This window comes from Durio zibethinus, chromosome 16 (genome assembly GCF_047325235.1).
Source record: "Durio zibethinus cultivar Kanyao isolate XHJ-2024 chromosome 16, ASM4732523v1, whole genome shotgun sequence".
In the NCBI taxonomy this organism is placed as follows: Eukaryota; Viridiplantae; Streptophyta; class Magnoliopsida; order Malvales; family Malvaceae; genus Durio; species Durio zibethinus.
The window spans coordinates 2887151-2914338 of NC_143177.1; the positions used below are offsets into that span (position 1 = coordinate 2887151).

The 27188-nt window shown below is 32.0% G+C and overlaps 2 protein-coding genes and 1 pseudogene across 9 annotated transcripts; 1 reads left to right on the forward strand and 2 right to left on the reverse strand.

The window, feature by feature from the left end:
* Positions 1-1391: 1391 nt before the first annotated feature.
* LOC111291747 (uncharacterized) lies at positions 1392-11669 on the forward strand. 8 transcript variants are annotated; one of them, XM_089745174.1, is made up of 11 exons: positions 1392-1591; positions 1744-1865; positions 2128-2266; positions 2406-2467; positions 2756-2894; positions 3013-3074; positions 3193-3391; positions 3974-4085; positions 9260-9834; positions 11079-11221; positions 11336-11669. In XM_089745174.1, the coding sequence occupies exons 1-8, from the start codon at positions 1531-1533 to the stop codon at positions 4075-4077; spliced, it is 888 nt and encodes a 295-aa protein (XP_089601300.1). In that variant the 5' UTR covers positions 1392-1530; the 3' UTR covers positions 4078-4085; positions 9260-9834; positions 11079-11221; positions 11336-11669. The 8 variants fall into 8 exon arrangements, with proteins under 8 accessions (XP_089601300.1, XP_022739454.1, XP_089601301.1 ...); XM_022883719.2 differs by having other exon boundaries at positions 9260-9766; XM_022883711.2 differs by lacking the exon at positions 9260-9834 and having other exon boundaries at positions 1420-1591.
* LOC111291743 (phospholipase A1-Igamma1, chloroplastic pseudogene) lies at positions 8610-10254 on the reverse strand (annotated as a pseudogene).
* A 2049-nt stretch (positions 11670-13718) lies between the features above and the next one.
* Positions 13719-16210, reverse strand: LOC111298527 (auxin-responsive protein IAA14-like). The gene is made up of 5 exons (XM_022893242.2): positions 15768-16210; positions 15300-15553; positions 14648-14783; positions 14329-14390; positions 13719-14155 (listed from the first exon to the last, which is right to left on the reverse strand). Exons 1-5 carry the CDS (start codon positions 16076-16078, stop codon positions 14118-14120), a joined length of 801 nt encoding a protein of 266 aa, XP_022748977.1. The 5' UTR covers positions 16079-16210; the 3' UTR covers positions 13719-14117.
* Between the last annotated feature and the right edge of the window lie 10978 nt (positions 16211-27188).

Genomic DNA, 27188 nt, shown 5'->3' on the forward strand with positions numbered 1-27188 from the left:
TTAATATAAAACAACACTTGATTAGCCCTGCACTGCAAGGGCCTGTAAGTGATCTATAAAACCTGCAAGCTCAAATCATCAGTAAATATGATATCTGAACCATCCATGTGAGTTGAATTCTGAGTAACGGATGGGTTTAATTTGGCAAGAAGAAACCTTCCCTGACTGCTATTCTGGTCACATTTAACAAGCTTTGGAGGTGGAAATCGTTCAGCAACCAATTGCCCTGTATCAAGCCCCGGAGCTTCCAACAACTTTCTCAGGTTCTCATGGTTTGGGTCTTTGTTGATAACCAAGTTTTCTCCATTGAGCAATCTTGGATCCATAATGAATAACCACATAGAGTCAAAGACTCGATAACATGTGGACACATAGAGCGAATATCTAAGAGGACTGGAACTGGAAGCCCATCAAAAGAATACTGTAGAAATGTGGGTTGGATCATGACAATAGAATCCATAACTCACTCCTTCACCATTCAGCGTTAGCCGGGCGGAAGAATGCAGTTTCATCAGGGGTACTGTTAAAGACATCTAGGAATTGGGACCTTCTTAAATAGAACATGAATTGGGGGTAAAGAGAGAAGTTTGATGAAAGACGAGAAGACGAAGGATCCTCCTGGAAGCAAAATGAATAAGTGAATCATCTAGCCATCTAATTGGATATCAACGAATTGGATACGAGATGGATAGAATATTTTTTATTTTTATTTTTGAATTTTTTTATTTAATATTTATTTTTATATTTATATCTAACGCATATGTCAAATTTATTCATATTTATCTTAATGCATATTTAATAAATGTGAATAATTTTTGTATAAATAATTTTATTTTTTTAATTTTTATTTTATATATTTATATTTTTTCTAAATATATAATTTTAAATATAAATATATTTATTTTAATTAATTTAAAATAAAATTTATATTATTAAATAAAAATTAATTTATTAAATATATAAATATATATAAAATACGAATACAAAACAAAAATTATACATTCGAAATAATTTTAATAAATGAATATCGATATTAAAATTCAATATTAAAACTTTTTTTATCAAATAAGACAAATTTTAACCAATTACATCAATTACTTATTAGTATAACCTCACCTATAATCTTAAAAACCAAATTTATCTTAAGTTTATATTTAAATGGCATTTGTATATAAAAATATATATATTTAAATGAAAATAGACGAATATTAGAGCTTAATTTTGTTTTTAAATATAAACATATATTTTTTCTAAAAAAATAATTTTCTTAATCTGATTTGGAAAATATTTAGCATCAATTTCATTATTTTATTTTTACACAATTCCTTAATTATTTATTATAGCGGGCAAATTCATTTGCCATTTTTGCATAAATAATATATGAAAATTTCATATAAATTTTAATATTAAAAACAATTACGTTTTTTTTTGAAGTCACTTCTCAGTTTCCTCCACCGCCGCTCCACTAATCAACAAAAATCAGATATCACAAAAACGTCTAATCACCTGTGACTGGGATTGTCTTACCAAATGTTTGGTATTTCATACGGAGAGCTCTTCCTCTTGATTGCAGCCACTGCTGCTCTAGTTGGTATTTCTTCTCTCTCTTTAAACATGCTTACTTTTTGAGGTTTGTGGGGTTAATTGGGATTATCGGATTTGAAGAAATACTTTAATTGATGTTGAAATGAAAGCTTTTTTGAGCCAAAAACTGAAATGGGTTTTGTGTTTTATCCATTGTAGGACCAAAGGACCTCCCCAAAATTGCAAGAACAGTTGGTAGGTTGGCAGGTCGTTCTATAGGGTATGTTCAATTAGCTCGTGGCCAGTTCGATAATGTTATGCAACAAACTCAAGCTCGTCAGGTACTTTTTTTTTTTTTCATATAATTTAACAAAGTTAAGAAAACCCACTTTACGAAATAAATTTTCTGTTCTTGTTCTGTTCTTGTTCTTCCTGCCAAGAATTTTGGAAGTTCTTGAATGTCCACTGGAAGTAAAATCTCTAAACTGTATGGTATGTTATATAGAAAATGAATTGTGTAGCGTACTTATACCGTGAAAATAGTGGTGATGACGAATTTAGGGAGGTTTTGTGGTTCACCTTATGATGGTCTAGCGTTTTTAGGTTCACAAAGAGCTTCAAGATACAATGGCACAACTAGATGCAATACGGCATGAAATACGAAGTTTATCCCTTATGAATCCTGGTCCTATGACTAGAAGACTGATGGAAAGTCCTCCAGAGCCTGCGTCTGATAGTAATGGTAGTACTAGTGGTTCTAGTTTAATTATATGCATTCCATTGCATTCCTGTATGCTATCTTGTTCTGCTTCATATTTCTTAACTCCCCTCCCCCCCCCCCCCCCCCCCAACCCTTTTCTTTTTGTCTGTGTGTCTTTTAGCAGGTACATTTCCAACTGAGATATGTGAAGAAGTGAAGAATTCAGCTGATACTGCAAAGAAGGTTTTGAATCTAATCACTATTATTTACACCCCTTTCTTTTTGATTTGTTTGTTTATATTTATTCATAAAGCATGTCTTCTTTGCAACATCTTGATTCCTTCACATGCATACTTCTCAGGATTATAATTTAAAATCTTTTGCTTCGACTGATTTGCATAGCCAAGCAACTGTATAGTATGTTATATAGAAAATGAACTGTGTATAGCATACTTAAAACCATAAAGATAGTCGTGATGACAAATTTAGGGAGGTTTTGTGGTTCACCTTATGATAATCTGACCTTTTTAGGTTCACAAAGAACTTCAAGATACAATGGCACAACCAGATGCAATACGGCAAGAAATACGAAGTTTATCTCTTATGAATCCTGGTCCTATGACTAGAAGACTGATTGAAAGTCCTCCAGAGCCTGCGTCTGATAGTAATGGTAGTAGTCCTAGTTTAATTGTATGCATTCCATTGCATTGCTATAGGCTATCTTGTTTTGCTTCATATTTGTTAACTTACCCCGCCCAACCCTTTTCTTTTGTCTGTGTGTCTTTTAGCAGGTACATTTCCAACTGAGATATGTGAAGAAGTGAAGAATTCAGCTGATACTGCAAAGAAGGTTTTGAATCTAATCACTATTATTTATACCCCTTTCTTTTTGATTTGTTTGTTTATGTTTATTCATAAAGCATGTCTTCTTTGCAACATCTTGATTCCTTCACATGCATCCTTCTCAGGATTATAATTCAAAATCTTTTGCTTCGACTGATTTGCATGGCCAAGCAACCATCTATGCAAGATTGGCTGAATCTGAAGCTGTTAAAGCTGGTTCAGCAAGGTGTAGTATAGAAGAAGAAAATCTTAATCATGAGTCTGTTGATTTCTCTGTTCTTCCAGTTTCAGCTGAAAGTGCTGGATTCCTTCCAGATCGCAAAGGTCATAAGATTATCATTTATTAAATGTTGGTTTGCTTCAATTATGTCCGTTTGCACCTGCATTTTGAAGGTTACTAGATTTTTTTTTTTTTTTGCTGTTTCTATGGGTCATGTTCTCCTTTGAACAAGTTTTCATTGTATGTGTTCTCTTAAAATTTTGTCTCTATCATCTAAATGTTAAAAGTACTGTGCTTTTTTGTATGTGTGTCCATTTGGGTATAATGTATGTATGAATGTGTTTGTTTAACTTCCTGTCAATTTGAAGAAGTCTTAATACATTTACCCAACGCCTCTCCAATTACTTCGTTTTCCAATATGGATTGACTGTTTAGCTGGTTCATAACATAATAGATCTGGACTCTTTTCCAGGAAACAATGTACATTTATCCCATGGAATGAAAATATTTGCATGTTTAATTACTTTTGCAACCTTTGGCTGTTTGGTGCACCGTGTGATATTTACTTCTTTTAAGGGTTACCTAATATGCTTGCACAGTCACTTCAAATATAATATTTTAGTATTTCTTGCTGATGCATGTTAAGTCCATATAATTATATAAGTAGCTGTTGATTATGTTGGCAGAAAGTGCAAAAGGGTCAGATATTGTGTTGGAAGCAGTGATGGAAGCAGAGGTGGCACGTAATGCCAAAGATTTCTTCTCTCTGCCTCAAAATCAAATACAGTGAATAAGAAGGTATTGCCATTTAGTCTTTCCTAATCTTCTGAGCACTATCATCATGTTTCTATTCTCTGCCTCAAAACCAAAATGCGAAGTGGTGCTCGTCCTTCCATGCCAATTTGGAGGCCATTTAAGAATCACAAATTAAGTTAACGTTTCCTGTGCTCTGTTATATGCTTATGAAAACAGAGATAAAAAACAATGTTCTCTGAGTGTTCTTTTATTAAAAAGAATCCCTAAATATATAGAGGAGTTGATATGTACAAAGAAACCCACAAAATTAGGACACAATCATCCAAACATAGAAACAAATAAAATACCTGAAATATAAATCCCAACAAATCAGGAAGTTGATTCTGATTTGATACATAATCTGTCAACACCCCCCCCTCAAGCTGGAGAATAGATATTTATCATTCTCAGCTTGTCAACAAGAGTCTCAAAGCTTGGTTTATGTAGTCCTTTTGTTAGGATGTCTCCTACTTGTTGCTTTGTAGGGACATAGGTTGTACAGATCACTCCCATATCAATCTTCTCTTTGATAAAATGCCTATCAGCTTCCACATGCTTTGTTCAATCATGATGCATCGGATTATGAGCAATACTTATAGCAGCCTTGTTCTCACAATACAGTTTCATAGGGTATTCAGCTATCATTTTCAATTCTCCCAAAAGTCTCTTCAGCTAGATAAGTTCACAAGTTCCTTGTGCAAGAGCTCTATATTTTGCTTTTGCACTACTTCGAGCAACAATAGACTGTTTCTTGCTCCTCCATGTGACAACATTATCCCAAACCTTTATACAATACCCAGAGGTGGATTTTCTAACTTCAATTGGTCCTGCCCTATCTGCATCTGTAAATGCTTCCACATTTCGTTGTTCATTCTTCTCAAAGAACAAAGCCTTACTAGGTGGGGCTTCAAATACCGTAAGATTTGATACACAGCTTCAAGATGCTCCTCAAATGGAGAGTGCATGTACTGACTTATTACACTAACTGTAAAGGCAATATCAGGTCTTATATGAGAAAGTAGATCAGTTTTCCAACCACTTGTTGATATCTCCCCCTATCTACTGGAATTCCTCCTTTCTTTCCAAGTTTCACATTAGGATTTATAGGTGTATAAGTTGGTTTACAGCCAAGCGTACCAGTTTCCTTCAACAAATCAACCGTATATTTCTTTTGGGAAACAATAATGCCATTCTTGCTCCTTGCAACTTCCATCCCTAAAAAGTATTTTAGTTGTCCAAGATCCTTAAGTTCAAATTCTTTTCCAAGAATTTTCTTTAGCCTCTATTTCTTCAGTGTTATCACCTGTTAATATAATATCATCAACATAAACGATCAAAATAGTCTTTTTTCCACGTTATGAGTGTTTGAAAAAAAGAGTATGTTCAGTTTGTTCTTGCTAAATCCATGTCTCCTTATTGACTTTGCAAAGCCATCAAACCAAGCCTTTGGTGACTGTTTTAAACCATAGAGAGACTTCTTCAGTTTGCATACCTTCCTGTCATTGTTTCCCCCTTCAAAGCCAGGAGGCAAATCCGTATAAACTTCTTCATCCAGCTCCCCATTAAGAAAGACATTCTTGACATCCATTTGGTGTAATGGCCAGTCAAGATTAGCAGCTAGTGAAAACAATACCCTTATAGTATTCAATTTAGCTATTGGAGCAAAGGTTTCAATGTAGTCTACTCCAAAAGTTTGAGTAACTCCTTTCGCAACTTAGCGGGCCTTGTGTCTCTCTATTCCATCATCTAAATTATACTTAATAGTAAACACCTACTTACATCCAACTGGTGTTTTTCCTCTAGGTAACTCCACAATATCCCAAGTCTTATTCTTTTTCAGTGCTCTCATCTCTCCAAGTACAGCAGCTTTCCATTATGGGATTTTTAGAGCTTCATGAATATTTTGTGGGATTTTGGTTACCTCAATCTGTTCTATCATAGCACGAAATGCAGTAGACAAATGACTGTAGGATAGATAATTGGACAACGGGTGTTGAGTTCACGATCTTATACCTTTCCTGAGTGCTATAGGTATGTTTCGATCGTCAGGTGGAGTATTCGCTGGTGATGGTGTGGTAGGCACAACCTTTTCTGATTCAGAATCTTGCGGATCGATATTCACTGGTGATGGTGTTTTAGGTGCAGCATCTTCTGATTCAGAATTTACTTGCGGATCAGATTCTTGACAATGCAGCTGGGGCACAAAAGTTTGTACTTCCTTAGGTTGTGTTTTACGTTGTGAATAAACATGGAGCTCTGTTTTTTTTGTTGAGGATTAAGCATAGATAAATCTGTCCCTGTTTCCAACTTAGCTTCTGTTGGTGACACAATAGGAATAGCAGATGTTATAGGAAGTGGAATGGAAAAATCCCAAAGCCTATTTTCACCTAGTATCTCCCCCTGAAGAGTTGGTTTTGGGTAAAAGGGTTGATTTTCAAAGAATGTAACATCTAATGGGACAAATGTTTGTTTTGTGGATGGACAATTTCCCTTATATCCTTTTTGAGTAAGAGAGTACCCAATAAAGATACATTTTATGGCTCTAGGTTCTAGTTTCCCACGAGATGGACTTTTGTTGTGAGCAAAAGATGTGCAACCAAAGACTTTAGGGGGTAAAGAAGTAAACAACCTAGTTTGTGGATATGATTCAAGTAACATGTTCAATGGTGTTTTGAAATTGAGAACTCTACTAGGAAGTCTATTGATCAAGTATGAGGCTATTAAAATAGAATCCCCCAAAAAAACTGAAGAGCATTATTGGTAAACATGATAGCATGAGCAACTTCTAATAGATGACGATTTTTACGTTCTGCAACCCCATTTTGTTGGGAGGTGTTAACACAAGAACTTTGGTGAAAAATCCCATTTTCTTTTACATAATCACCAAGAATTGAATTGAAGTATTCCCTCCCATTGTCTGTGTAGAAAATTTGGATTTGGGCTTGAAATTGTGTTTGAATCATTTTGTGAAATAGCTGAAAAATTGCCTTAGCATTAGACTTGTCTTTTAATAAGTAAACCCAACAAGCTCGTGTGTGATCATCTATAAAAGTCATGGACCACCTAGTTCCAGTTATTGTGTTTTCCTGTGAAGGTCCCCAAATATCACTATGAACTAAAGAAAAAGGTTTAGAAAATCTATATGGATGACTAGGATAAGGAACATGAGTGTGTTTGGCAAGTTGACAAGTTTCACAATGAAAGGAATGGACATCTTTATTCTTAAAAGGGGAAGGAAAATGAGTTTTTAGATATGAAAAACTAGGGTGTCCTAATCTATTGTGCCATAACATAATTTCATTAGAAATAGAAACAGATTCACCACTTAGAGCCAAAGCTTGTTTATTCACTTGTTGAAGATCCTCAAGGTAGTACAAGCCTTCATGTTCCTTAGCATTGCCGATTATCCTCCCTGAAAGTAAATCAACAAGCTTGACTCTCTTCTGCATAAGTATTTTATCACTTTTCTCCAGTTATTCCCAATGTCTAGAAGTAGGGGTGTATCTCTTTTAGATGATCTTCAAGATCTTGCTGTTGAAACTGAATCCAGTGACCCTTGTGGTTTGGACCAGTCCTTAGTTCTCTCTTGGAAACCAAATTTTTTTTTTTCTTTGGGGGGGGGGGGGGGGTGTGCCCGGTAATGGTCTCTCAAGAAATCAGCTGGCTTGCTCAATGCAATGTCCCTTCAATTGGCAAAGACAAAATTTCTTCCATTCTGACCGTACCTTTTCATGTTTTAAATAAAAGGCCAAAGAATTATTATAAGTAAATCCTAAACTTTGCAATTGCCAAATGGCATAATTATGAAGAATATAGGAATAGGATATGTAAATTGATAATAGCATCCCACAGTTTGATATATCAACTGAATACATGAAACAGTTGAAGACATAAAGTCAGCAATTTACCATGATGTTACTCATTACTATATGAATATATATATTTTTTCAAGTTTAATTAAACACTTAGTTAATTATTATGTATATGTAGAAGATATGCTTTGCACCTGCAAAAACATATGTCCAGGTCCTGAGAGTTATATAAAAATGCGAAAGCTTTAAAGGGAAGGATTGTATCATTCTGTATGACTGCAAGAATAAGAAAATGATCAGTATTTAGTTGTTTGCTGATAATAATTTCTTTGTAATAATTATTGCTAATTGTATCCTAGGTGACTATAGAATTTAGGTTTATGAACTTTAAACTTTTGAAGGCACTTCGTGAAATTTATGCCCCGGCATAATAAATAAATGATTAATTTACATCCTTTTAAGAGAAAAAAGAATGATGGTAATGTAGAAATTCAGGGTTTGAGTGGTAGCGGCCTATTGTGAATAACAAATGGGTGTTAAAAATTGCCAAGGGAAAGAAAGAAACAGAAGCAGATATGATATAAAGGAAATTTAGACATAACATGCAGTAAAACATGGTTCAATAGTTTTCTTAAGGTAGTTGAATGTTTAATGTCATGAATTCTAGATGACGAGAAGAACAATTTTGCTTGTTCTTTTTCTTGGGTTCTCTTAGAATCAACACTGGTTTATTAATTTACGATGTTTTTTTGGAGTTCATGATTAAGTAAAACTTCATCTTTGGCCATGCAACACAGAAACTACTTTAAACAAACATACTAATCAGTCAATTAAATGAAGGTGAGTTTCTAAGTTATGGAAGCATGCTAAATCTTTTGTCTCTTTCAAGATGGGGGAGTCTTTGCGGTTCAAAATAAGTTCCGCTCCAACATGTGAATACCACTATGGGAACCTTTCTGCTAGCTTTTGTAGAATGGCTACTACACATTCATTGAAAAATATCCCAGGTGCTTTTGGCACCTGATCATGAACATTCCTCACTCTTAGTACCTTCACTCTGAGCTTATGAAGCCTCTCCTTAAACCTGATTTTCCCAACTCGTGGCCCTGAGAATGAGAACTGCATAGAGGGGCTGCCTGCCTATCATCCATGATATCTACTCGTGTCTCTGTCATATCATAAGCATTTAATGTTGCTAGTGAGCTCCCTAGACTGTGACCTGTTATCATTATGCTCAATTTCAAACCTGTTCAATTTCTCACCCTTGTACAGATGAATTAGTTATTTGATTTCTGTTGGAACTTGCTCTCTTGCTGAGTACTTACTAAATGGGAAACTTCTATTTCTGCCGGTGTACAAATGAAGGAATCCAGTCTTAATTGCAACTCTTGGATCGAGGTGTGGGATCATACGCACTTTAATTGGTCTTAGAAAGTACATAAAATCAGCTAGCCATTCCAGCTTTGCTGCTTTGCCCTGCCCGGCAATTGTAATGTCCCTCCTTCCTAGGTATGCTGAAGGTCGTTTGACACTGCAACATAGCCTATCCAATTTGCTGCTTGACTCCAACTCTCAGACCTCAATGATCTTTTGAAGAGGCTTGGGAAGTTTATATTGACTGTGGCATGGAGGTAGCAGGTTGCTTCTTATCCATGTTGCGTCAAACCAAGAGACTGGAAAAACTTCTGGGGACTATATTACAACTGCCACAATTGGAGAATGGATCAGAATCAAATGCATCATAACAAGCATGTGCCATTTCTCCATCGTGTGTAAGCTCAAATTGTAGGAGCGGATGAAAGGGATCAAGCATACCAACCCAATCATCCTCACCAAGTATCTTTTGTGAAGTGTCTGCTAATTTTATCTCAGGTTCTTCCGTTGTCTTATTTTTTGATGATCTTCTTTCTCGTTCTGTGTTCCAATTTCTCAAAGCAGAGGTGGGGACTCATTTCTAGCTGACACTCTAATACTTATTTGTTTTATTTTTATGCTTCCTTCCTTTCTTGCCCTAGAAATAGAGTTGGAACATGATGTCTGTATAGGAATGTTTTGTGCTCATGTCCATTGAAGAGCAATACCATCTTAGGTATGTGGATGGCCATTGATTAATTCTTCGTAAACTGCTCAGGCTGGTAAAAGGGATGATCAAGAGGGGTGAGGTTGAGAATTGGTTAGGAAGATGATAATGTGGTGTTTAATGTGCTCTATGTATTATTTCCTTAGAGCTGATTGGATGAAGGATTCAAACTGACTTTATTATCTGATCTCTGTTTTTAACCTAGTTTCAAGGACTTCCGCAGATGAGATTTAACTAATCCGATGGACCAATATCTAGTTTGAACATTTGTGGGCACCATTGGTCATTGTCTCTAGGTTACACTTTCAGGTTTCTTGTTTATATCTGAAGTCCCGACAAAAGGAAAATGCAGAAGTAGATGCCTTTTAACCAGTCAGTAAGGGTTGTTCTTGCACTTGACACTGGGAAGAAAAAAATATGAAAAAAGAGAAAGCCTTGCAGGTCAATAAGTCAATATTGAAAAATTTAAGAGCGAGTTTTTGATTTATGTATGGATGATGTCTGAGTTTCAGTGACCTGCCTTCACACTTATTTTCATTGAGCTAGTTGCCAGAAACAACATGCAATTCTCACTTTTTTTCCATGTGAGCTTCTGGAGATGGCTTTCTTAAAGTATTTTGAAATAATAATGTCTCTAACATATTCTAGTCCAATAACCTGTCTCTCTCATGTTTACATGTTAGTTAAATATAAGGAAATTAAGCGAGCCTGCTATTTTGTTGAAAGTCAACTGAATAACATTGAAATAGGAGATTTTCCTGTCTGCAACCTGTATTAGGAATATGTAATTAGTCATGGTGAACATCAGAAGTTTGAGAATATTGGGAAATACAACAATGAATTTTGTACAGAAAACTAGTTTAGATAAGGATGGAATCTTTCATCTCCCTCCTCTAAACTTCTTTGATTTTCAATGAAATGGCATGTGAGGCGTGAAGGATGGAAAACCTATTCTAAATCCACCTTGGTATCTGTTTCCTTCTCTTCCAATGAAAGAGCATCTGAGGAATATAACAGCTATTTTAGACTGCAATCTTTTGTTCATTGACGTGTGTTTGTGATATTGAGTTTTTTAGATAAATTCTGTTTCTTTGCCACTTTCAGTTGGGCTGAAATCGGGAGACTGGGGGAGTACTTATGTGCATGCTTGTATTCGCTTGGAATGTTCAACACATGCTCCTGGGGATGATCTCAAATTTTAGCTCCTTGTTCAGTTTTGAGTTTGAGAGTTGACTTTCTCTTATTTTGTAAGTTCTCCTGTGACTTTCCCGTAGAAAATGACCAAGCATATTTTTTTGAATTACATATTGTTAAAGTTCTCATCATATTACCTCAGTTTCTAATACTATACATATGAACAGTGTTATTTATATTTATACCGGAAGACATTCAAATTGGGGAAGGTTGAGACTGGAGTGGAAGAGCACAGCACTTGGAAACATTCATGCTATGTTTGGTATGAAGAATGGAAAAGGAGAAAAATAAAAATTTTTTTAATCTAATTGTTGAGATTCATAAGAACATTAGTTATTTTGTAACTCAATCATTAGATTAAGACTTTTTCTTTCCTTTCCCCTCTATTTTCTTCCTACCAAAGTGTCACTGATATCAGCAGCAATATTATATTTGTCCTGGAAGTTCCTGTCTTTGAATCCAAGAGAGAGTTATCTATGGTTAAAAAAGATTTCCCTTTCCCATTGGGTTTTTTTTTTTTTTTTTTTTTTCTTTAAAGCAGCAAGGATTTTTGGACTTTGCGGAAGGCATTCTTTCTCCGGGTTAGTTCAAGCAAGTTTATCTATGTTGAGTTTAGTGAATTCATGAAAAACTACCTTCTCTTAACTTTCTAGTAGATTCAAACTCAGATAACAAAGAAAAGAACATTCTTTCTTTATCACTTGAGCTAACTATGGTTGATTTTTCTTTTTCATTGGCTTTGGTAATGGAAATGACCAGACAGAATCTGATATACAGGCGGGTTTTTGTCTAACTTGGGCTCTGTCTTCGAGCTTTAGTTGCTGGGTCTGGTGCTCAAGCAAATAATTCGCAACTAAGTTTTAGATGAACGAGTCAGAATTTTTGTAAAAGATTTTTCAAGACCTTGGATAATTCAATCTCATTGTCTATGGTGCTTGTGTACTTGGACGTATATGAAATTTCATTGGGCATTGATAAAAGAAGGATTAGCTTCGATGTTTGATCCTTTCTCATTTATTTTGAACAAAAATATTGCTGGACTGACTATAAGAAATAAAAAGCAAAAATTCCTGGACTGAAACCCCAATTCTGACAAAGATCAGGTTTGATACATACAATCTTTCCTCGAACAAGTCCTGCAGTTTTTTTCATGATTTGGGAATTTGAGGCCTGTGATTTCTCAAATAACCTGTTTCTTTCTTGCCATACAAAATAAATAGCACTCCATGCTAGTCTGGTGATGACTGCGACTCCAATCATCTGCTCTCCTCTAGATGCCTGATATACTTTAATGCCCTCTGCCATATTTCTTCTGAAAAAGCTGCGAGAGAAAAAGAGGTGATCCCTGGATTTCAGCCTCTTGCTTACATTTCCAACTGAGAGCCCCCACTTCTGCAATCTATACGTCCTTAATAGGCAGCCTGTTGAGGATAGTCATCCATGCTATTATGGCATTATTTGGCACATGATGCTGAAACCAAACCAATCTATGCCCCAGTACTTTCTGATTCTTCTGCCTTAAGAAATTGCCAAGTGAGATTTGTGCTGAAATCTCCATTCTGCTGCTGAATTGCTCCCCTCTCAAAATTATTTTAATTTTTACATATGAATCTATTCATGAACAAGATCTTTGGATCTATAATTTTCGATTATAACTTTTATTTAAGTTCATATGGAAACTTCATCACCAAAAAAAAATAAAAAAATGAAAGCCCTCTTTGCTCTAGCTCAAGTTAAAAACATACCATATAAAACTTTTTCCTACAAGTAGAGGTGGGTTGATCAGGTCATTCTAGAGATTTTTTTTTTGTACTTTAAAGTTATTGGAATTTGAATTAATTAAAAAAAATTAAAAATTTAATATTTTACCAATAATTCACGCGGTTAGTAACTTTGTAAAGACCCTTTGCTTTAATAATAATCTCTATTGACTAAAACCACTATATTAAAGATAGATTTTTGCTGCTTTCTACAGTGATTTGATGGTAATAACGTGATCAAATTGCACAATGTTATATTATATATTAGTAATTATATTTCTATCAAAGATATTGAACATGATGCCAGATCCAAGAAACCTTTAACAAATATATATGTATATATATATATATCTATATATATATATATATAAATATATTAGATCAGAAAGAAGGAACTGCATTAAAGAAATGATCTAAATGTTGGTGATCCCATAAATTAATTGAATTGGTATATTCATAAAATAAACTGAAACCAACAAGCAGGTCTTGCAGCAGCTACAAACCACCATCTCACCATTATAGAATTCCAGCCTTATTCACCCAACAGCCTTACATTAGCCAATTAAAGTTAATGTTTCTGATTATCCCAAAAATAAATAAATAAATATAATGGTCATGAATGAATGCCCCATCAGCCTGCACATGGCCTTGTTCCCCATCCCTCATGCGGGTCCTGAATTCTGATAAATTTCAACTCTAATATACATATAATAACAGCAATAATTAAATTAATAAATGAAGAATATGAAATTTTGCATGATATGAAGAATCTTTTTGATTGGGGAGGAGAGGAAGAAAGATAAAAGTATTGACATTAATTAAAACTGAGGGGGAAGGAATAGAGCACAAACACAACAAACTGTGAGTCTATGACAGCAAGGACGAGCAGACAACAGCAAAAACAGGTGATTATTAAACAAGCCACATTAGCAATAAACAAGCTAGACAATATGGTTAAGTTTATTGCTTCTTGTTCATTACAAATGTCCCATATCTCTCTGCATATCTATATACCAAAACATATCAAATAGAAATACACAGACACACCCAAAGAAGCTGCAGCCAACTAGCTTTTTGCTCTATTCCAGGATCTGGTTGTAGCAACTATGCCCTTTGTCCAGGGCTCCAGGCTTTAGGGATACAGAACTTGGAAAAGAGCCAGTAACTGGCCTGAGGCTTGGTATAAGCTTTAGGCTCTGCTCTTGCATTTCTCCATTGCTCTTGGAGCTAAAAGAAGTTTTAACAAAATTAGCATTAATTAGTACCATATCCTGTTGCAAGTAAATAAGTGAATAACCAACATGCATGTGATATGCTGGTAGAGTGTTGGACGTTTAATTTGTAATCATGGTTCAATCCATGATAGCCTCAATTATAAAAACAAAAGTGAATAAAAATACCAAGCCCAATTGCTTCTGATCCTTTCATTATGCGCAAGCGTTTGCATGAGTCAACGAACATCCTGAAATTAAGCAAAGATAAGTGACAAAATTCACCTTATGTTGATAGATGAAAGCAGTTTCTATGTCTCAGTGCTGGCCTAGCCAGCTTTTTTTTTTTTTGGCTGAAGGTGAGGTGAGCTGCTAAAAGATGTACATGGAGCATGTAATGAAGACTAGCATAAACTTAGGCAAAGTTCCTTGTTTGATTGATTAGTGTTATTTATAAGCTTTTGGGCTTTACTGTATTTTATAGAAGGGAATTGAATATAGAACATACTCCCATGGGACATCACCCACGAGCATCCAGTCGCCATCCTTATCTTCATAGGTTGGCACATAATCAGAACTGTTGAGAAGATCCATCAACTTGCTCTCATTCATGAAGTCTATCATTCCTTGAGATCCATAATTTCCTTCAAAAAAATAACAAAAACAAAAACAGCCATGCATGTTAATTTCCATTTTTTCTGACAGAGAAAAACCAATACCTAATCAGGCAGCTTTTTTCTCCTCCTATAGCCTAAAAAATTCACTTTTTGGCACGTAATGTTACATAATCAAACATCTTTTCTTAAAGTCAAAACCTACTTTTCATAAATTTTTTTATTCGAGACTAATCACTAACATTAAGGATTATTCAATACTTTACTAACAAATCACTCGAATGTTAGTATCTTTTAATAATTTTTCCCTTGCATATACTTAGTCTTTTTAAAGAAGTTTAAAAGTTTTTGTAAGGACAAAATTTCAAGCATTTAATATAAAAATAATGTTATTCACTAAAATTTTCTGACTTGTCATTTCAAGAAGAGGGAATATGTTTTTGGATGGGTTATGGACAAAATAACATGGATTATGGATCTTTTCAAACATAACATGGTAGTATGGTACTTATATTTTTTTATGGTTTAATGAAACTGTATACTTACCCATAGTGAAGGAACTGAACATCTTAGCCAAGGCATCAGATAACTCTTGGTAGCTCTTGTACATCCTCAAATCTACCTTGCGCAGATATGGGGCCCCATCCATGCAAACCTTCACAAAGGCTGCTGCACTGCTACTGCTACTGCCGCTGCCACTGCCGCTGCTAGCTTTCTCACTTCCCTCTTTGCTGTTCTTCTGGTTAGCCATAATATTCTTCCTGTAAGATCGAACTGGTGGCCAACCCACAACTTGTGCCCTGGAAATCCAATAAAAATTGGTTATTATTATTACTCTTCAAATAACAAAGAATATTTATTAGTAATACGGAAAGGAACCCTTATATCTTTTATAGAAAAGCAACAGATAATATCATATATAAGAACTATGTTCATAAAGTTTGATAGAAATTAAATATATTAGAAAGTGTACAAGGATATAAAAAAATTGTGGTAGTTTTGTTTTTGACTTACTTGGCTGGTGGTTTTGCAGGATCTTTGGTGCAAGCAGGGAGGAGATTCTTCTCTTTTGAACCGTTCTCTATGTTCTTGCTCAGATCTATGCCATTTTCCTTAGACTGAAGATTAAGTTTCAAATCAACAGTCTCAGAGAAAACTCTTTTCCCAGTAGTCTTTGGGGAACTTTCCACTTCATTTCCACCACCACCACCAGCACCTCCACCGCCACCACCTCCACCAGGCAATCCAAGACACAGCTCAGTCTCTTTGAAGTTCAAATCACGCTCTGTTCCAAGCATGTTGGCCATTTTGCGAGTAACTTCCATGGAAGAAATTGCCTCTTGATGACCTTTTTTCTACCTTTTGATCCTATCTCTCACTTTTGATGATATATACTTTTGCTTCAGCTTTTTCTTCTTCTTCTTTCTGGAGTTGCTTCTGCTATTATCTTTGCTAATAAAGGGAGACAGAAACGCTCAATAATATATAAGCTATGATGGCTGCATGTGTATGTCACATCAACTTCATGAACTATGGTATGTCAACACGTGGAGGAATATGGGACGTTGGATCTTGAACCATGTACTTTAACTATATGCAAAAGCACTTAGTCGAACATTGGAGGGATGGTAAAACATATTGATTAATTAAACATGGTGAAAAAATCATGTAGCCCTTGTGGACCTTATCTAATTAATCAGGTAGCCTTTCCTTTGAATCATGCATGAACATAAAAGCAATTTGCTAGGTTTAACCTAATTATTTTTATTTAATTTAAATCTTGATAGGCTCCTTTCTGTTTTCTTACTAATCTCATAGATGTAGCTTTGATCAGATCCCGTACAAATGGTCGGATAATTGGGAAGAGAAAAAATTACAAGTATTAAAATTTAAATTTCATGCCTATTATTTGAATGTCCCTTCTTAAAATAATTGCATGAATCGATAAAGTTAAATTTCGAATTCAGATATTTAGTTTTATGTTTTAAGCTCTTCATAAAAAAAAAGAGATTTGACTTTTATATATTTATTATATTAGATGCAAGGCAAATAACATATTTATACTAATTAATCACACACACTTTTAAACAAATTTAATAGAATTAAATACTCCATAAAATTATGGAATAAATTCTTAAACACTCATCATAGAGTTGAGTTCTCTATTATTTCACATTTAATATACCCCAAATTCAAGTTAAAGTTTTGAACCACCAATCATTACTTAATCTTTCTTTTACAAAATAATAATAATTATAATAACAAATTTGATAATCATTCTCTCATTAATTTTTGAAAACCCATTATCAAATTGAACACTATCATCTTGTAGGAATAATGGAGAAGTCACAAAAGTTTTAACAAATCACATGCATGTGAAGGTCTCTTTTTTTTTTTTTTTTTAAATTATTTTGGGTATTGCCAATCTGCCATCTTCCTATTTCAGCTGCATCAATTAATTTTATGAGTTGGGTGTTGGGAGAAGCATATGATTATGCATAACCCAATCTTAATTATTATACTATATTATTATTGTATAAATTAATTAAAAACTAAAATGTTCATATTTTATAGTAATGATACTTCTAAGAACCTTCCAATTAAGCACATTGTCACATGAACCAATAATTCATCCCATGCAACAATAGGTTTTTTTTCTTTCTTAAATACTATATTATATATCTATCTGATAATGCAGCAGTATGTATAGTCTGCAAAGCAAAAAATAAATTGTTTTTCTCCAATTTTTACCTACTCTTTTTCTTCTCTTTTTCTACTTAAAATTTCTCTGTAAAGAGTTCATGAATTATTGAAAACGATTGAGAAGGAAAAAATGTTCGGATAAAAGACAACTTTTTTGAATAATCCTCAATTTTTGTTTTTTTAATTGCACAAAATTTACCAGAATTTTATTTTATTTTTATATTTGAAATTTTCAAAAATTAAATTCTAATCACTAATTTTTTTTGAAAAACAATGTGTTTTTATTAAGAATCAATAATAAGAAATTTAGGTTATATTTGATGTATAGAATAATAGATAAAATGATAATAATTTTATATTATGTTTGGTTTGTATTTAAAGAAAGGGACATCATTGTAAAAAGATTAATCATTATTCAATTTTTTAAAAGTAGAGAAGATTATTTTTAATTCATGAAGTTGAATTTATATATTCTATTATTTTCTTAAAAATTATATCAATAATTTAAATTATATAAATTTTGATGAATGATAATTTTGACTAATATATAAAATTATCCTACCTTAATCCTTGTGCGTATAAAATACGATATAAGATAATATTATTTAATATAATCATATTTATAATATTATCTCATCCTATTTTAGCCTATCCTATCATAACCTTATGCACGAAATATACCTTTAACAACATCAAACATGATTGAAGTTATGAAACCCCACTCACTAGTGAAACATTTCCAATCAAGCAACCAAATCATGAGTTCAAGTACCCAGCTTTAGCTAATCCATTACCAATGGAGCTATCCTCATGGGATGATATTAATATTAAAATTAAAAGTTTAGTATTCTTTCAATAAATTGCACGATTATTTTTAATCTTTCAATAAATCGCATGATTATATTTAAGTATAGTTCATGTAAAGTTTTATTAAATCATATAAGAAAATTTAAAATTAAAGTTAAAAACTTATGAATTATAACTCACTTATTAATAGATGAATAATGTATAAAAATAACTAAAATTACTGTTTACACACAACTGGAAAAAAATGTTTATACAACACAAAGTTTAGTAACTAATTGTAGAAAGGGTTAAAAAGACTTGTTATACCTGAAGTAAAAATTTCCTTTAAAACTTAATATAGAAAATTTTTTAAAAATCACATGTTACATTAAAAGAAAATAATATTACATGTTACATTAAAAAAGAAAAAAAAAAAAAAACCTATTAGCTCATGCCATCACCTGTTGTACCAAAAAGTAATTACATGTTGCACAAAATCTAGCAATCTATCTTAGTTTATTTCAAAAAAAAAAAATCACTGTTTTTAATAAACTAAATTGTAATTTAAAATACAAAAGATCTTGTAAGTATTAAAATTTAAACTCGTAATTATCAATCGAATATCACTTTTTTAAAAAAAATTACAGAAATCAAATAAATTTTGAATTCAATTTCAAAAACCAATCTTTCATACAAAGCTTAGTTTCACAACAGAAGTTTTTCCACCTGCTATTGTCTGTGCTAAAACAGTATCTCCAAATCAAACAGCTAGCACTGGGGTTACAGCTACCGGCACAAAAAGATAAAGAGGGAGAGTTTGGAGACTAAAAATTTCTTTTTGGGTCAAATAAAAGCATGAAAATGGGTGGCATAGCACGATATTGTGTCACCAATTTCCCCTGTGGAGCACATGAAAGTATATGAATAGCAATTGCTATTAACATCACTCATTATAAAGACCTTTGAAGGGAATGGACGTGACTTAGAGACAGGTCAAATCACTAGGAGAAGGAAACATCCCTCACCCAAGCTGCGTCCTTGGCTTGTCAACGTCCCCAACCTTTTCTTGTATTGTTGCTTTCTAACCTATCTCTATATTTTCTACCAAGTGTAATTTAGAGTTTGAAAAAAAATTATAAATATCAAAATTTAAATTTCAAATCTACTGGTATGGATACAATAATTTAATCTATCTTTATGATATTATATATTTGTCTTTTTTAACATTATCCAATTCAATCCCATTAACAAAAAAGCACATTTTTCATCTATTCGACTTGGAATCATACAAGAATATAAAGAAATCTCAGTTCCCTACATGTTCTTTTGGAAAAGAAAAAAAAACCCAAAAATACTTAATTATATATCTCATAAAAAAAGTGATTCCACCACTTTGGATATATGAGTTTTTTTTTTTTTTTTTTACAATGTGAAGTAAAGAAGTAAGTTTCAGAGGATTTCGGGATGTGGTCCAAATTAATATGAAACTGAGATATGGTGTCAATTATCAAGATTTTCCTTTGGTTGCTTTGTTGCCATAAAATACCATGGAAGACCACAAAGAGTAGAATATCAACTATTGTTTTTGCTCCAAATTTAAATTAGTGCTTTTCACGATCTCCATTGAACTTTGGACACTTTGCATGCCTTGCCTCACGATCGATGTTACCATAATTTGTCCTATTTATATCACTCTCTCTTGATTTGTTTGATTCTTCTTTCTATGCCTTCAAATAGGGATGCATGTCTTTGCCTAGCTAGCTAGATATTTTTAAAAACCATGAGAACCTCTCAAGTAATTGGCATGGCAGGAAATTTTTAGATGGCTATAATTATCATCACAATTGACATGCTTTGTCAAGCATGTTTTAAACTAATACTTTGTAGAAATACGGCCAAATTTCTTTTATTATTGTTGATGCTGTACTTCTAGGCTTGGTGAGAATGGAGCTAGCTGAAGACTGATGACCTGGTGAGTCTATTAGACTTATCAAAGAGAAGAAGGTCAGGGGCACCGGAATTAGGGCTTTGGGACGTGTTCCGACACTAAAATCAATCAAAGTTATGAGACAATGAAGGAATGAAGCAAAGGGAGAGAAGAAAGTAATGGAAGAGAATAAGAGAATGTTGAGAATAATTATATAATTGATTTAATAATTCCTTTTATATCTCGTGGATTATGACGTTTAGTTAGACATGTAATTGTTTGTTTTAAAATCATGTGTGGATGTAGATAACATAAGAGGTAAAATGTAGATATAGTCACTAAGATGTAACAACTATAGACATGATTACTAAGCCATTCGCCAAGTTAAGATCATACTTAATTACTTAATTTAAAGGATCGATAAATGAATTCCTAATAGAGGTAAATTATTTTGTAGGTCACAAATTATAGATTGATTGTTGTATATATTTGATCAATATCTTTCACCAAAGTATGTAAAGTTTAAAACATCATAAAAGAATTTAAAATTCTAACTTTATTTTTAACATGCTAAATTCATTAATTGTGTAGAAAATTTAACATTAATAATGCAATAAGAAAAAAATATATTTCTCTAATCTCAATTAAATTGTCACAGTTGACTTTTTATTAAAAGTTTTTAATTTTGATTGTTATTATTTGAAATAGTTTAATCAATTAAATTTTATAAAACATATATTTAGAAACTATTTCATCCAAAGTTTTTAAAATATATTTTATATTTTTATCATTAATAAATATAAAATAATAAGAGATCAAAATTTAAAAAATTTTACCAAAAAATCAAAATATGACTATTTAATTGAGACAACAAGAGGTACTAAATTTTGTATATATATATATATATATATATTAATTTTCGTATGAAAAAAATAATATATATCTGAAATTAACAGTTACTTGTAAGAGATGTAACTTTAAAAGCGATAAGGTTTAGAATGTTTGTGTCGGTTTAAAATCTTTTCCTGATTCTGCAAAAAAAAAAAAGAAATCTTTTTCTTGATTACGACAAATATTCATTCTTGCTAACATGTATTATCATCTCATTTAATTTGTACGTCCAATGGATAGTGTAATGTCTCCCAAAGTTACTCGTACTGATTAGGTTCACTATTAAAAATAGTTTCAAACTCTCTTGAACAAGCATTTTCAATGTTGCTGTCTTGCTGTATGTATCATGGGTCGAGATTTAAGTTCTGAACTCGCGCGGCTTCGAGACCCGGGCATTCACCCTTTCGGCATTCCAGATCAACCTGACCGTTATGGTTCACATCCTTGTGAGGTATTGTCCGCTCTGATCTCCTGACCTCACGGTTTTGTCCTACAAAAGACGTCTCACAAGGCGGAGATGGTGTGAACCCTTTTATATCTCAGTGACCTTCCTATTATGTTCGATGTGGGATTCAGGACTTCTCCTTAGGTCCGTGACATATGCATGTGATTGATCAACGGATTAAATCTGCAGCCTATCCTCTTTATTAGAAGAACAAATGGTAACAAAGTCAAGATTTTTTTATAAAATTATTGTTTTTAAAAAATTTATTAATGAATTTACTAATTTTATCAATGAAAAATTTGTACAAAAAAATTTATTTGGGATATTTGCGAGAAAATTTTTTTATTCTTCAATTGTTGAGGGTGTCCGTAAACACTCTAATTGAATAAGTCGATCCATCCCCAAAAATAGACATATCACATTAAGTGACCGACCGTTCATAAGTTAATTAACATATTAATTATGATCACTAATCTAGTTTATTAGCTAGTTTGGTCCTACAAAGGCAATATATATGAGAATCTCCTTCACAATAATATTATTCCAAATGTTGGTCGAACCTGGGACAGTGGACGCCATGGTGGGGGCTGACGAAGGCACTAAAAATATGGCCTTACCAGGCTGCCCTTTGATTCATTATTTCTCGCCTAATCAGCTTCATATTGTTGATGACAAAGGTTCATAATCAGGGAGTGATTTACTTAATCTTTAACTCAAACCAAAGAGGATACCGAATCAGTTTAGTGGCTGACAGAAGGATCATCAAGCTTTTTAAAAGAAGATTAGATGAATCAAATTCTTTGGAAAGGATCCAAGTTTAGTTATTGTTTATTCTTTTAATTTTATCGTGTTCTCTTTACAGTTGCTGGTTTGATACCCCTTGCTATAACATTTAGTTCAGGTTGGGTAAGAGTTTTATTACTTTGGCTGGCAATTAGGGTGTTTTTTACTTGCTTGGTCTCCCTGGAGGAGTACTAAATACTAAGAGTTCTTTGTTTTTTCTCCTTTTTCCATTTTAGTAAAGAAGATCAATCATATCCTTCTAACCCATTAAGCTATATTATTTTAAAACTCGAAACTTAGGTTCCATTTGAATGGACCATGAAATTGACTGCAGTAAAATAAAAAAAAAATAATAAAATATACTATAGCTACGATTGAAAAAAAATTATTGTAATTATGATTGAAAAAAAAATAATAAAAAATTTATACTGATTTGATCTCACTAGAGTTTACATTTGAATTTAACTAGAGATATAGTGAGCTTAATCGCATCGCACCTCATTGAAAGCACGATGAAATCCAAACGGAAACTTTACTAAGTTGGTTCGTATAATCATTATTAAAATATAACATTAATATATTTAAAATTCAAATTTTAATACTTAGTAACATCTTCTATTCTCAAACTAAGATATTTTTTCATAAAAAAAATTGTCCTAACTACAATACTTTTGAAACTTCAATAAATCTTATATGAGTTTAGTTTATGACAAAAATTATGACTTCAATTTTTACATGGCCAAGACTAATGATTTTTTTTTTTTGGAGAACTTACAATGATAAATAAATAATTAATTAATATACTAAAATATAATTAGATAATTAAACATGCACATAATGAGATTAGAATTTAAAATCTCAAGATTATAAAACTTTGTATCAACTGCATAAATCAACTGGTTAAGCTTTGAATTCAAAGGTATATAATATAATGAGAAAGATTAAACGAGGAAGCTTTTCATTTAAGAAGATCATGAAGGAATAGTTGCTCTCAAGATGTTGATATCAGCTTAGGAGGCAGACTGTTCTATCATTAGCATATCTAAACTTGATTTAACTTTTGCAGAATTTATGAGCCAAGTCCATCTCTCAAAAAAAAAAAAAAACTTGTATTATTGATGGAGGTATGGCTTACAATGGAATCAGCCCCATGAAAACGCCATAAATCCCTGAAATAAAGGAAGAAAAACGACGTTAACTTGAAGACTTACGAAGCAGGAACAATCCTTCTTGGACTAAGGGTGTTCAACTGTTGCAGTGCCCTAATCAATGGGTCCATCAACATTTAGACTGACAGTTAAAGCCTCATGCAATGGCTCTGCATATGCAGCACTCAACACTGCGATCCGTTCCGTTTGCAAATTGTAATATGACTGTACCTCTTAGGCTCCACATAATGGTGATATACAGATCTTACCAGCTCAACACTTTGAATTCATTTCTGTCATTGCCCGCTGGTTCATATGCTTAATGTTTGAGCTTGTTGCTGGGGCTGGCTGGCAGACTGGGTTGATGACTTTTTAAAGTAGTTTTCACACTCATTGCCATGGATTCAGTATGAACTACTTTTCATAGATGAATATGTACTTGGCTAAAGGAATGACCCTTTTAGCAAACAAGGTTGTTAATTTTTTTCAAAAAGAAAAGATATACTTCAACCTGGCCAGTTCTGAATTCCTAACAAAAAGTAATTCTGAACAAATTATGAGTTTTAAGTTAATTTCATTTATTCCAGACAGATTATCATACATGTTAGCCGGCATCAATTAGCCTAGATTAGAAATTCTTTAGGTACCTCTAAGCATACAGGTAGATTTAGACGAAGTTATTTAGATAAAATTTATGAAATTTTCAATTAAAATTGATTAAATAAAAATAAAAATTAAAAATAAAAATCAAAATTGATAGAAAAAAAGGCTTTGTTAGATCAACATGTAAAATTTTAAGAAAAGTTAATAAATTTTGATATATTTATAGATAATTATTTTTAGTAAAAATTTTGATAAATTTTTACCTTTGAATAAATACTTATCAAATTTAAATTATAAGTGATATTTTTAATTTTTTTTATATATTATTTATTTTCTTATTTAATTCTATTAATTCTATTAATTTAATTTTTATTAAAATTTTAATTAAATTCTTTTTATTAAAAAATTTCATCCAAAAAAAACTTCCTCGAGTTTTTCCCAATAATTTATTGCATTTCAGTTGTAATTTATAAGATACCTGGAATTTGTCTCCAGAAGTTGTCAGAAGCTGCCTTAGCCCATTTCGCTGATGTAGCTAAAGGCCTACAATCTTGGAAAGTTTTCATAGCCCATCTAGCTGGATAGGGCTGGAAGTCCGTATTGGGCAACTTAGGGCCCTTTCAAATGTTTTTGCTTTGACTTTTGAAGGAATGCTTGAATTTTGAGACGAGGAAAGGAAAAGTAGTGTTTTGTGTATTTGTATAGTATAAAATATTATAATTTATATATTTATATTATAATTTATATAAAAAATATATGTTATTATTTATATTAATATTAAAATATAAAATATAATTTTTTTATTTTATTAAATTTATATATAATTAATATTATAATTTTAAATTATATTACATTTATATTTTATATTCGTATTATATTATTATATCATATTTTAAATTATCAATTTTTTAAAAAAAAATACATTAATTCAAAGAATATGATTTATCTACCCACTATTCAGTTATTCTTTGCTTTTTTCCCTCCAATTTAACAGGGAAATCCTGTTCTTAAGGAAAATTTCGCCCTGCTAACTAAAGAGAAAAAAATGGGATTTGATGCCATTTGGAAAAGAAATTTTTACGAGAGTTTTTTAGACTAAGCAAAACGCATAATCGGCATCCTGTCCCCAAATTTCTGAAGCATTCGAAGTTACAATCTGCCATAACCAGAAAAGCCTAGCTAGCTAGAACCATGAAATTTTACAATGTTGTGAAAAGACAAGTTAACAAGATTGAAGATGAGTTCTCGAAAGGGTCCCACGATGATTGATCATGTTTCAACTTTGCAGTTTCTGAAAGAAGAGTAGGGCCCCTTTTGATTCAACCATGAATGGTCACTGATGCATCGACGTGGCTTGACCAGGATCAAGCACTACTCTGTTTGACTTTTAATTTTCAATTCTGCCTTCCCGATCCCTGACCTCTCTGTAAATCGTATCAATAATTGTCAAATCAGAGCCTGAGAAACAGCCAGGCCAAACAAACAAACGATTAGCTTCTGATACTGTCATATCCGGAAAATGGGACCCTCTCTTCCCGGTAACCCTCACGTGTGGTGGTGCCTTGGAATAAGGGAGTTTCAATTTTGCATAAAAAATGTTATTTAATTAATTATTGATAAATTATCTTTCAATCTTTTGTACATTTATTTTTATTTTTTCTTTTTAAATTTCCAGACTTATATTTTTTTAAAAAATTTATTTATATTTTAAAAAGCTTTTAAAAACTATTTTCAGAAATTTTATTTGTATTTAATAAAAGCTTTCAAATTATATTTCTGATAACTTTTAAAAATGTTTAAATTTACATTTTCAAATAAATTTTCAAGTTTCAAAAAATAAAAATTCAGAAATTTATAAAAGTTTATGGAAATATAAATCCAAGACTGATGATTTCACACAAAATTTAATCAAAATTTTACAAAATCAAAGGTAATTTTAACTCAAATCAAATAAAATAAAAGACAAAAGTTAAAAATTAAAGTTTGATAACTTGATTAATTTAAAAAATTAATGATTTTAGATTTATTTTTTGGGGTTATTATTTGAGATATTATAGTGAATCAATTTTTGAGAGAAAAAAAAATGTGAGAGGGTTGAAGCTGTAAAGAATAAAAATAAAAATTAATTTTTAATTTTTAAATGTGAGGTGTAATTAATAATAGAATGTGAAAGGGATTCTTTGTATGCAAATCGAATCTGCCCTGCAAGAAAAGGGGCCCATTTGAATAGAAATGTTCTAGTTTTTAACTTTTAAATGTGAGATGTAATTAGTAACGAGAGAGATATTTTTTTTTGTATACAAACAGAATCTGCCCTAGAATAAAAGGGGCCCACTTGAACAATTAGGTTGCATCAGCATGCCACACGTGTATATCAGATGATGCTGCTTGCGATTATTACCGGTTACTACCATTGAAAATCAAAATTCTAATTTGGTGTTTTTTTTTTCTTTTCTAAAAGTAAAATTATTTTTAAGAGTATAAATAATATATTAATATTCATAAATTATTTAAATTTGATTTGAATAAAATTTAAATTTGATTCAATTATTGTCGAGTTAAATTTGAGTTCGAAATTTAATTTATCGATCGAATCAAATTTAAATATTTTTATATTCAATTTGAATAATTCGTAAATTTAATCAAATTTTTATATTTTAATATATTTTTATTATTTTAATTAATAAAATATCTTAAATTCAAGTTTGAATTTGAACACAAATAATAAATTTTTTGTTAAATATAAGAGTCAAACTTATTTTTATATGTTAATCGAATCTAATTAAACGAGCTTGAATAATTTAATTTTTATCTCAAGTTAAATTTGAGTTAAAAAAAATTTGATCAAAATTTTAACAGTAGCAATAATTAAAAAAAAAAGACAAAAAATTTCCTTGAAAAATAAACATCTTTGAAACTCTTTTCACCGAAAAGTGAAAATTGTATGTTTCTTTTTATTTTCTCTTTCTCTCTCTCTCTCACTTTAGTATATATCATTCCTTTCTATTCATTTTCTTGTTCCTCTTAATTTTTTATTTTTGGGATTATTGTTTTTTTTTTTTTTATGTTAAATCACTACAAGAGAATGGATATTTACCGACAAAATATTTTCAGCCATTAAAACTTTGGTCATCTTGTTCATGCAATAA